A 13,265-nucleotide genomic window follows, 5' to 3' on the forward strand; every position below is an offset into this window, starting at 1 on the left:
AAAAGTCTGGAGGCCTATGCAAAAACCCAATGAATTCCCTGCCCCAAGATGTTGACATCCAGAGGTAAGTAACCACCCAGATGTCCCAACCTCTGACTGGATGTCAGAATCTTGTAAGGAAAAACCTTTTAGAGGCCTTCCTCTAACAAATTTTACTTTCAGGATTCTAAAACCCAATTACATGTTTTCCAAGATCTTAACATCTAGGAAACAGATATGACTTGTTTAGATATGATTTCAACATCTAGGAAACAGACATGACTCGTTCAGATATGATTTCAACATCTAGGAAACAGATAAGACAATAAATGACTCTTTCTCATCAGTGACGTTTAACCTTTTATTCTTATTTTCTCCTGCAACAATTTTAAAATACATTTATTTGGACATAAATCTTGTGAATAACTGATTTTAAGTTCTTATTGAAGAATTCCCAAGGTAGGTTGCAACATATTGTTTTTAACATGCAAAGTTCTAAATTTCCATTCAAATTTATTCATTCTATGGCAGTGAAGTGCACCTTTAATTATAATCACATATTTATGATAAAAGCAGAAAATCATAAAATACTTAAATACCACAATCGCTAAAGCATCTGAATGTAAAAATGATCTGTAGTAATTGCAATATACTCACATGATTTCTTCTTTTGTTAAAGTTTTGCCACTATAGATTAATGAAGCAAACTGGGCTGCCACTGGATCACTATTCATTGTTGCTACAGCAACAACAGTGCCATCTCTAAATCAAAAATAAAAATTAGTTGGAATAAATGGAACAAATTTGTTGGAACAGGCAGTTAACCCAAAAATAATTTTTGGTACATAAATTCTTGTTCTATTAAGATTCCATACTTTTATTAATCTTAAATAAGGTCTACCCTATTGTAAATATTTCAGTTTTTACCATTTAAAGTGTTACTGGTCTAGAGAACAGCAGAAAGTCTATATATAAAACTATTCCCATTCCATATTTGGATTCCATCCCCTTTTATTTAAAATTACAACTCAAATTTCATAAATCCACATGGTTTCCAAATTAGTCCATATGGTTTCTCTCTTATGTAACAACCTATGTCAAAAGTATTTTTTTATAAATTAAAAGTAATAATACAAAAATTTGAAATGTTTTTGATTTTTCACAAAGGGAAAAATCTCAAAGGTGATTTATTATGTAGAAGTTGAAATTAAAAATGTAGAAAGAAAAATTAAGATAAACTATTCACCTGTATTCCAGCAGCATTCATATTCAGTGACAACTCCCCTATTCATGTTATAAATGTGATTGAATTTTCACACTAAACTTAAATTGTGCAATTTAAAGTCTCACTACTGTGTGGAGGATATTTAATTTTATCTTTGTAGAAATTAAAGTTTAGAAATTCTTTCACTTCAGATGAATGGACTGAAGGGCACGATATTCACATTCAGAAACATTTACTAAAATTACTGACACTATGTATCTTACGGTATACAATTTGATCTATTATTAAATGCTAACTGTTCTAATGAGTTTGGATAGAAGAAATCAGAATTAATTTTAGTATATATGTTGTTATGTATCTCTAATCTGGTATACCCATGAGCCACTGTCTCTTGTGCCATCCAAAGGAATGTATATTAACCTGTATCATGGTTTTGACTGACTGCAGTTGCTACTGGTCATCCACAGATCTAATGGTGAACTTTGTGAGAATTACTAGCCGTGATTGGTTATGTTTTCAGCATGTCAGATGACTGGCAGCATTCTGGTTGTTATCCTTTTATCACGTCACTTTCACTGTTGTTGTGCAAGTCATCTCTTGCATAATGAGAACTTAAAACCATTCATCCCCAATGCATAATGGGTAATCTTTTCCTATTATACTCTCAATTATTTTCCATGCATGGATTTAGGGTAAAAGCTTATTTTTATTCCTTTGTCTTGTTTCAAGATTTTTCCCTTATTTAAGCAGGTCTTTGAAACAATTTCCATCTATTCTGATTACATCTTACATGGATGCAGTTATTCCTGGAAAATGTCTCAGGTAAGAGATTTCCTGACTTGTTTCCCAACCCTAGAGGGTTGTTTCTGCAATCCAACTGCTGCAGTCCAACAACAGTTCAAAAGCTGCAGTCCAATAACCCCAACAACCCTAGAGGGTTGTTGGACTGCAGCTTTATGATCTGTTCAACAATCCTAGAAGCCCCTTCTATAAGATAAATTGTAGATGTGGAAGTACATATATTGGGGAAACATACAGATGCTTACAATGTAGAATAAAAGAGCACAAAAAAGATGTAGTGTATGGCAGAATTCAACAGTCTGATACAGCTCTCCACACCTTCCAATGCGGTGACTCCTGGAATTTCCATAACACAAGTATCCTTTCCACAGATATGCAATACAATAGAAGAAAATTCAAAGAAGCATTTCTTATCAAATTATTCGGATCTTCAGTAATCCATAGAAAACAAGGGGTTGACTTCAACCCACAGTATTTTCATCTCTTTAAGGAGAAAATAAGTTAAGAAATCGGGAGCCAGGAAAGAAAAAGAAGTCATCTAGAGGACCAGACTGTGTATAACCCCTTCCAGAGTCCCACAAAATCCAATGAGCAAAGGTCAACTCAGGAGTCCACTACACTACACCAGGGTAGGAGAATAAAAGTCATCCTACAAAAACTCCGGATCTAGGATGGGCAACTAGCACTATCCCTATTGGCTAATTTTATGAATCTCTGGGCTATAAACGTTCTGCTGACTGAACTCCCTACCCATTTGCTTCAGGTCTGTGAACCCGAAAAGAAGATTCCGTCAACAGGTAAGACTTTAATTTAATCATCTTATATAAAAATAGGTTAACAGTAATGTAACATAAAAAGAGCTCGTAATCAATTTCTGCTGTAACATTGGATTGCTCCTTCATATCGTAAATATAACTTAGACTCTCAAATGTTATTTCAACTTAGAATTAATGACTGTAATTAATGACATTAAATAATAATGAACATCTGTTAATTCATCATAGAACTGGTACTTAATTAAATTGTGACCAAATCAATGAAAAATCTAATTTGTAACCTTTATCTTTGTTTCCCAGACAGCACAGTCTAATGATGGGTATCGGAAAGATATCTGAAACATTACCCAATGTATATCAGTTTAGGCTAATGCTTAAATAAAATATATTAGTAACTCCACGTGACATAAGAGTGGTTTATGATATATATTAATAATTCTTAATAATTATGATTTTATTTATTTAAATTTTTTTGGCTGATGCTGTATAAGCTTGCTTTCTTGCATCATATGCCTCTACTAATGCTAATGAATCATAGCTTCTAAGATTTTCCCTACCACAGAAGTCAGACCAACTGAGTCTAGTTACCAACTTCACTCTTGGAACCATCTTTACGTATTGGTGATACTTTGGCATTTCTCCAATCCATAGGAATTTCTCCGGAGTCCAAAAATATCCTTATAACTAACCTCACTGGTTCAATATACTCTCTGGCCATCTCCCTCAAAATTACTGGATATATGGCATCAACTCCAGCAGCCTTACCTTGCCTTTAGGCTCAAAGTTTTTTGATGTGAAAACATTTTTGGCAGCACCTACTACATATTTGAACTGAAGCAAACTAAGTCACTTCCATCTCTTAATATGAACAATGCTAACTATAAACAGTTGCTGATGTTGATTTGGTAGAGTAAGCAGCAGGCGTGAGAATAAAATGTTACATCGTTCATACTAAGAGATGGAAATGAAGTCACTCCCTAAATAACACTAACTCAGTCACTAACATTGATTCAGTAGAGTAAGTCGTGGGTAGTAATATTATGCAAGAATAAAAGCTTTCCCCTTTTAACCCGGCCCAGCTCAAAGTCTAGACAGCCCGACTTGATTTGAGCCCAAATTTGTTTTTAAAATTCATTACCCATACCAGACCCCACCCAAACCGATTTTTATCCCAGCCCAAAAACTTTTTATATAAATAAATTGCTAGCATTAGTTTCTGAAGTTTCATAACAATAAAGAAATAAACTTCCAAAGTCAAAATTCAATATTAATAATTATATAACAATAATTATCCAAAATAATTATACAAAAAGAAATATGTAATAAATTTTTAATTTAACAATACTTAATATATTTACAAAATGAATATTGATATCCACCTCTACCAGCCACCTTCTCGTTACATGCTTTTTATTGCAAATTGTTGTGCAGAAATAACAGTCAATGCTGTGGCTATTTTCAATGCTCTTGCACTGCTAATCCGGTTGCACTAAAATTTCTTTCAGAGTTTGCACTGCTAGTGGGTTATTTCCACGAAGGGGTATAAATTTTGGTGAATTTTGGAGATGTTGGCGAAGTTTGCCTTATTGGCCAATTAAAAGTGTCAACAGGCAAATAATACACATTTTTTCTAAAAAACCTTTAAAAATTTAAATACACAAAAAAAAAAAAAAAAAATATATACACACACACACACACACACACACACACACACACACACACACACACACACACGTATAGGTAACAAATATCCCAAAATGTTTGAAATAATTCATTTTGATTATTTGTACCCGAGCCGAGCCTGAACATCATTCGTATTACCCAGCCAAGGGCCGGGTGGGGCTGAAGCCCAGGTCCATGCAAAGCTCTAGTACAGTGGTTTTCAACCTTTTTTTAATAACAGCACCCCTAAGTAATTTATTTTATTTTGTGGCGCCCCTACTCAATTTTCTTAATATATATATCAAATATTAAAAAATATGTTAAATGATATTATTACAATAATATAATTATAAAAATTGCATTTCATAATACAATTTATATATATATATTTATTTTATATTATTTTACGTTTCGTTTCGCTCTGCATTATTGCCGTACTACTGGCTGATGTTTTTATTTTAAATATCATATTTATTTTAATTATCAGATATATATATATATATATATATATATATATATATATATATATACAGTATATAATTTTATTCTTTATATAGAGGTACTAAGTAAACATCAATTATAGACCACAAAATTAAAAAGATACTGTACACCTTTTTATAATAAAATAAACATAAATTAAAAAATAAGTTTAAGTAACTTAAACCCAAATTATGTGGCACCCCGGATGAAACCCCTGCTCTAGTATATAGTTATACTGTATAGTAATTTATTTATTTTATTTTATTTATTTTTTACTTTCTCTTCTCGGTGATATCTATTTCTTCTTCCCCTTATCTTCTATCCAACTTTCCCTTCCAATCATCATTCTTCTCATTCTTATCTCCACTTCCTTTCCCTAAACACCTTAGGGGATCCAAGGCTTCCCTGATAGCCCCAGTATAAGAGTTTCAGTTAAATAGCAGTCCCTGGCATGCCTTCTCGTGGCCAAGGTTGGGAGTCAGTCAGGGGGCAGGGGACAAGGTGTCCCCTGGCTGCAAAGTTGCTAGCACTCAACATAACACCACACATACTTACACAGCTATATTCAACCCCAGGGGCTCATATCTGGTGAGTATGGACTTGGCACACCCAGGATAGTGAGCTGGATATCATAATTCTTCTCTTTCTTGGTGATTCCCTTCTTTCTCTCTCTCTCTCTCTCTCTCTCTCTCTCTCTCTCTCTCTCTCTCTCTCTCTCAGGGTAACTTGGGAATTTTTTTTTTTTGGCTGGTGCAGCATAAGCCTCAGGCTTCCTTGCACCATATAGCTAATAATAATAAAATAATATACATACACTTGCCAGCCTTTTTGCCGCAGATGCTACAGTGGCATATAGGGTGGAACCTTGGAAACCACAATTTAAACAAAAACACTGTCACATTGTATAGTATAACTGCTAACCATTACTATATATATATATATATATATATATATATATATATATATATATATATATACACTAGAACAGGCTGAAGCCCGAGGGCCAGGCCTGGGTCCGTGCAGACCTCTAATATATAGTATACATTTAGTAGTTACACTGTATAGTATAACTACTAACCATATAGTACTGTATAGTATAACTACTAATACTATATTTATTTATTTATTTATTTTTTTTTTATGTGAACCCCAAACACGAGAGGTATTAGAACCTATAGTACTTAGTACCGTGCTTGGGTTGGAGGTTGAGAAGACGAAAGAAGATATTTGTTGACATTGGACTTGAACTTCTGTAGATTGTAATTTTCAGGAAATACATATGAAGGAAGGTTGTTCCAGAAAATGGCAGTTGAATGAATAAATGAGGAAGATGAAAAGTTGGTTCTGTGGGTTTGAAGTTGGACAGTAAATGGATGTTGGCTGGTGGCGGCACGTGTTCGGACTGTTTTGAAAGAGAGAGCAGGAACTATAGAAGCCAATTCAGAAGAACAGTGCCCATGGAAGTATCTGTAGAAGAGGCATGCAGCAGAAACAGTACGTCTATGAGAAAGCGAGTGGAGAAACTCTGTTAGAGATGAATCATTAATTAACCTAACTGCCCTCTTCTGAATGGAATCAAGAAGCCTGAGAGAGGTTTTGGGGGCACCACCCCAGTTGTGGGAACAATATTCCATGGCAGAGCGGATTTGCGATTTATACAGAGTGAGAAGCTGTTTGGAAGAAAAATAACACTGAGAGCTAAAGAGAAAACCAAGTTTTTTAGATGCAGAGGAAGCAATATTTGTAATGTGCTTGTGCCAAGAGAGATTAGAAGACAGGGTAATCCCCAAAAGAGATATATCATTTTGCCTAGAAATCGGAGTGTCACTAAACATAAGCATAGGAGCAGAAGAATCCTCTTTTTGCGAGATATAAGACAAGACTGAGTTTTAGAAGGGTTGAAATCAACTAAGTTGTCTTTGCCCTACTGGAGAATTACCTGAAGATCGGCATTTAAGGAATTGGTAGCAGATTTTCGAGAAGTTAAAGCTGATTGAGCAGGACAAGGTTTCTCAAAATGGAAAGTTGAATGCAATGTGCTATCATCGGCAAAACTATGGATAGGATTTCCAGTCAATGGAAGAAGGTCATTAATATACAAGAGGAAAAGAGTGGGGAAAAGAACTGAAACTTGGGGGACACCGGAATTAGTGGAGAAGTTAGAAGACAGAGAGCCATCTACCATCACCCTCAGTGAGCGATCAGTGAGAAAACTGGATAACCAATTACTAAAAACAGTTGGCAAACCATAAGATGGAAGCTTGTTTAGAAGACCTTTATGCCAAACATGATCAAAAGCCTTTGAGATGTCAAGAGCAACTACTTGTGTTTCACCGTACCTTTCCATTGAATTAGTCCATAAATGGGTAACATAAGCCAGAATATCACCAGTGGATCGACACTGACGGAATCCATACTGGCGATCGTTGATCATACGGAAGGTTTCTAGGTGGGTTAAGAGTTGGCAGTTAATTGATTTCTCCATTACTTTAGAAAGAGTAGAAGTAATTGCAATGGGACGATAATTGGATGGGAGGGATTTGTCACCCTTTTTTAGGAACTGGCTGGATATGAGCAAATTTCCAAGCAGAAGGAAAAACACCTTTGGAATAAGAAAGTGAAAAAAGGCGGCAAAGAAATAGAGTAAGTTCAGGAGCACAGGTTTTGAGAACAAGTGGAGAAATACCATCGGGACCTGGAGCTTTCTTAGCATCAAGATTCATCAAAATCCTTCTAATATCCTTTTGACGGAAGACCACAGGAGGCATTGAATGGAGCATGTTGGGAATGGTGGGAGGTGTTTTACCAAGATCATTAATACATGAGCTGGAATAAAAATGGGATGCTAGCAGGTCAGCTTTATCCTTGGCTGAAGTGACAACAGAACCATCTGGTTTGGACAGAGGTGGGAGCAGAGATGGGCAAAAGTTGCGGCCAATAGCTTTGGCAAGAGACCAGAATGCTCGGATATCATTAGGGCAAGAAGCAAGTTTTCTACTCTTAGCCTGTTCAAACTCTAGTTTGGACTGATTAATAACTGCTTTACAATTGTTGTGAGCTTTGGTGTAGGCAGAAAATGAATCTGAAGAATTAGAAACAAGCCAATTACGATATGCAACGTTCTTCTCTTGGACAGCCTTAGCACATTTATTGGAAAACCAAGGTTTAGATAAAGGGCGAGATTTTAAAGTGGAGTGTGGGATAAAGGATTCTATTCCTTCAAGAATAATTTCACTGACACGATCTGAGCAAACGTCGACATGAGAAGTTTTGAAACAGTAATCCAACCAAGGAAAAGAAGAAAAGAAGTCTCGCAGGTCATCCCATTTTGCATTCTTGTAATGCCAAACAACACGAGGTTGGGAATAGCCATGAGATAAAGGTTCCATTGGAGAAGAGACAATCACCAAGTTGTGATCTGAAGTGCCTAAAGGACCTCTCACTTCGACCGTGTACTTAGAAGGGTTGTTTGTGAGAAAAAGATCAAGCATATTGGCTGTATCATTAGGATTGTCCGGTATTCTTGTAGGTAAATGAACAATCTGTGCTAGGTCATTAGTAATTGCAAAAGCCTCAGCATCCCGACCTGCTGGGTCCGTGTGACTAGAAAACTGAAGCCAGCTGGAGTTGTGAACATTAAAATTACCAAGGAAAATTACCTCACTGTTAGGAAAGTCGGACTGGAGAAAGTCAAGTTGCAAAGAGAGGAAGTCAAAGAGCTCCAAGTGATTAGTGGAGTTGGGAGAACGGTAGAGACAACAGATGAATTTGACACAATGAGGTAGAGAGATTTTAAGCCAGAGAAGATCAAAGAGAGGAGATTCCAAATTGCCAAGTCTCTGACAGGGAATATCAGAACGGACATATGCACAAGTACCACCTTTGAGGTGAAAGGAATCATACAGCGAATAATTTGGGCATCTGAGATGAGCAGTAGTTGAATCAACTGATAACTGAGATTCTGTCAGAAAAAGTACATGGAGTTTGGCAGACTGCAAGTGGAAATGGACATCGTTGAGATTAGAATTGAGACCACGTATATTTGGGAAATGAATTAGGAAGTCCTTGGGAGGTTTAGATCTTTTCGCAGATAAGCTTGCTCTATTAGTTTGACAATTCATTGTGTATTCAATAGTAAGAAAAAGTGGGTGGGACATGCTGTATGAAGTAATGAAATTTTTGGATATGGCATACATGTGGTAAGAATATACCCAGATCCTTGATATAACGTGGCCTCGACAATGCTCCCCGCATACACACTACTCGGACTCCCTCCAGTCACTATCTGGCAGAGTAGAGGTAGGAAGATTATACACTAGCTGATCCAGAAGCCTCCTAGAGAGTTACCAATAGGTTCCGGAAGCCTCCTAGAGAGTTACCAATAGGTTACCAATACTATATAGCATATGGTTAGTATAACTACTAACTATGCACTATATACTTTGGAGTAAAAAGTCCAACACCAGCATCGGACATCATCTTACTCCAAAGCTGGAGTAAGAAGTAGAACTTCGTTGCTGTTGTGGCATTGTCATCCATAAATCGCCCATCACCCGCAGGATAAAAGAGTAGAGTTATTAACATTCAACTTTCCACCGGTAAGTAGGGGGATCATGCTTGCTACTTACTCTACAAAATCAACATTAGTGACTGCATTAGCCTCATTTAGGAAGTGAAGTTATTTGCATTATTTCCTTTTCACAATTTCGTCCAGGATATTTTCACATAAAGCATCTTTCATGCATACAGGGTATGGCGCAAGCTTTTTTTTTTAATAAACAGTCATCTGCAATTTCGAAATCACTAATTTCATATGGGTCAGCCTCACTCACACAGCCTCTCTTCAGCACGAAGGGACTTTCACCAGTAAGACCAATGCAAAGTACCTATTCAATTTATCAGCAACATCACTTGGATTATCTAAGACTTTCCCATATCCAGTACACAATCTGATTCATTCAAAATGTATACTGGGTATGTATACAATAATGAAGAGTATGTACACGAGAAGATAATGAATCAGATCAGTCTGATCTGATTTATTTTCTTTGATATATTCATTCATGAAAAATTCCTTGTCCCCATTATTTGCACTCTTAGCCAGTGCTTTCACATAATCAGCCTTTGACTCTGTAACCTTATTTGTGGTACTATTACAGATCAAATTGTAGCTGTTTTTGTCTTCAGTACTTTTCATTGCTTTATAACTTTCCCAAGCAATCTTTTTCTGCTCTATTATACCAGCCAGCTCTATATTCATCCATTTCGGCATCCTCCTTGCACAATATTTTCTCAATGGTATACATGCATTTACAGCTTTCATGATTATTGCTTTAAAGGTGTTCCATAATTCAAATGTATTCACCCTACCTCTGCAATATTAATAGATGCCCACAATAACACTTAAACTTTCATAGTTCCCTCTTCTGAAATTAAAACCCATGCCTTTACCTTTAACTACTGCAACGTCTTTCATCATCTTCCAACTAATGATTGCATGATCCCTACCTGCCAATGGTTCCACCGAAGCTATTTGAAGTAATGACGAGGTCAAGAATATTCTCACCTCTAGTATTTTCTCGAACATGCTGGTACAGAATTTTGTTCCCCATGGTGAGTTTTCCCTCCCACTTATTCCAATCAATTAGGATCAGATTCTATTGCTTCCAACTAACTCACCCCACACGGATTCTATGTATGCAGAAATAACTTCTGATTCGTCAAAAGCGCTTTTCACACTCGGGATTCTTTTGATAAGTATGACCCCACCACTCCTATCTTCCCTGTATTATTATACAGTAGAATTCATCATCCCCAATTTCCAGGTGGAACCATGTTTCTGTTAGCCCTATTATGTCAGCATTAGCCATTTTATTGAAAACACTCCTGACATTACTGGAGACACAGTTAAGACTAAGCATTCTTCTATAGTTTACTACCCTGACACACCCCTTGACGTTTAGGCTTGTTTTCCTATCATTATTTTCCCACTCATTTGAAACATTGGCAACAAACAAGAATTGTTGAAGTGAGTGCAAGCATTACTTTGACCCATATCAGATAAACGCAGATCTATATGTATGGCAGATATCCTAGGAGAAAGTCTGATAGCACCACATATTCTCCCTAACAGGAGCTTCACATACCTCCGTTTCCTGCAAAATGACTAGGCAACTAGAGGGAGTAATACTCTTGATTTGATTATCAGTACTGATTCTTCATGCATTAAGAATCTGCAGATAAATGAACCACTAGGTGGCAGTAATCACAGTGTTCTCAAGTGGGATTTACTCAAAGAGGTAACTACCATTAGGGGTAAAGGGAAGGGGTATTGCTTTCATAAAGGTGACTACGATGGACTGAGACAGTATTTAAATTCTATACAGTGGGATCAACTGATGATGTTACCAACAGCAAATTCAAAATAGGAAGCATTCAAAGAACTTATCTTGGAAGCTACTAGGCTTTACATACCAACTAAGAAATATTGTTCAAGGTTTAGGCCTAAATGGATGTCAGATGAACTAATGAGGCATATGGCAGAGAAGAAAAATGCATGGGATACATACAAATTAACACGTGACACAGAAGCCTATGATACATACAAGTTGATCTGTAACCAAGTTACAAAGGAGGTTAGGCAGGCGAAGGCAGATTACGAGAAATCCTTGGCAAGGGATGCGAAGAAAAAAAGCAAAGAGTTCTTTACTTATGTAAACTCTAGAAGGAAGGGGATGAATCAGATTGGTCCACTTGATATCGATGGGTCAACTGTTGATGATCCTGCTCAGGTAGCTAACAAACTAAATGAATATTTTGCATCGACATTCACACACGAGGAGTTATTCAGCGAGGGGAATGCCAGAGGTGTATTCAACTCTGGCTGTAAGCTAGAGAATCTTGTAATAACTGAGAGTAAAGTGGAGGAGAAATTGTTGAAGATAAACACAAGAAAGGACCTGGGGTGGATGGGATCTATCCAGTTATATTACAGGAAAGGAAGTAAGCAAACCCTTAGCCATAATTATGAGAGCTTCCTTGGACTCAGGGGAGGTACCCATGGACTGGAGATGTGCAAATGTGACCCCAATTCACAAAAGAGGATCAAAGGCTGACACAAGTAATTATAGACCTGTGAGTTTAACTTCTGTTCCCGGAAAATTAATGGAGGCAATGGTTAAAGAAGCACTGCAGGATCATCTAGACAAGACTTCAGTTATAGCTCGGACACAGCATGGTTTTGTTAAGGGGAAGTCTTGCCTGACCAATTTGATTGGATATTATGATGCAGTCACAAAAGAACTGGATGCAGGGAATAACTTTGATATTATATACTTGGATCTTAGAAAGGCTTTTGATACTGTTGCACATGAAAGACTGCTGCACAAATTGGAGCAGTGTGGCATTGGAGGCAAATTGCTGCTATGGATAAAGGGGTGGTTGAGGGGAAGAAGACAGAGAGTGGTAATCAATGGATACTGCTCATCGTGGACTAATGTTATTAGTGGAGTCCCTCAGGGTTCAGTAATGGGTCCTTTATTGTTTTCTTTATTTATAAATGATATTGATGATGGTATATCAAGCTTAATGTCCAAGTTTGCAGACGATACGATGGTTGGCAGGGTTGTCAAGGACACTACTGACACTATGCTGCTGCAACAGGATGTGAAAAGGTTGAGCAGATGGGCTGAGAGGTGGCAAGTGAAGTTTAACATTGACAAATGTAAAGTACTACATATGGGAAACAGCAACCCCAGAGCAACGTATCAAATCTGTGGTACTACACTGACAGTAGAGAATGAAAGGGACCTGGGGGTGGTTGTGCAGGCAGATATGAAGTTCTCTGAGCAGTGCAGACAGGCTGCAAGAGTAGCTCATGGTGTATTGTCAATGATATATAGGAATTTTTCTAGCAGGTGATTATTCCCTTGTATAAGGCAATGGTCAGGCCACACTTAGATTACTGTATACAAGCCTGGAGGCCTCATTTCAAGAAGGATGAAGAGCTGCTGGAACGAGTACAGAGAAGGGCAACAAGATTAGTGAATGGAACAAAGGGGTGCTCTTACGAAGAAAGGCTTAAGTTTTGCGAATTACAGTGTCTGGAGACTAGGCACCAGTGAGGTGATCTGATAGAGGTGTACAAAGCCTTGAATGGTTTGAGCATGCTCAATGCTGATGGGATTCTTCCTCTTGCTCAGAATAATCACCTGAGAGGGCATAAATTCAAATTGAGGAAAGACAGATGTAGGATAGATGTGCGGAAATTTGCCTTTAGCCAGCGGGTAGTTGGTTGGTGGAACAGACTTCCATCCCTTGTTGTGGAAGTTGATAGCCTAAAT

At 37.2% G+C, this 13,265-nt stretch overlaps 1 protein-coding gene across 1 annotated transcript in view; it reads right to left on the reverse strand.

Annotated features, from left to right (window-relative positions):
* The window catches only part of LOC150075769 (apoptosis-inducing factor 3-like), a 217,772-nt gene that overhangs the window by 35,635 nt on the left and 168,872 nt on the right, over positions 1-13,265 (reverse strand). Inside the window, exon 17 of the mRNA XM_090387198.1 lies at positions 637-741. Coding sequence (XP_090243324.1) covers positions 637-741 — 105 coding nt within the window. The remainder of the gene's footprint in view (positions 1-636; positions 742-13,265) is intronic.

This window comes from Mastigoproctus giganteus, chromosome 13, assembly GCF_048544385.1.
Source record: "Mastigoproctus giganteus isolate SK-2022 chromosome 13, ASM4854438v1, whole genome shotgun sequence".
Taxonomy (NCBI): Eukaryota; Metazoa; Arthropoda; class Arachnida; order Uropygi; family Thelyphonidae; genus Mastigoproctus; species Mastigoproctus giganteus.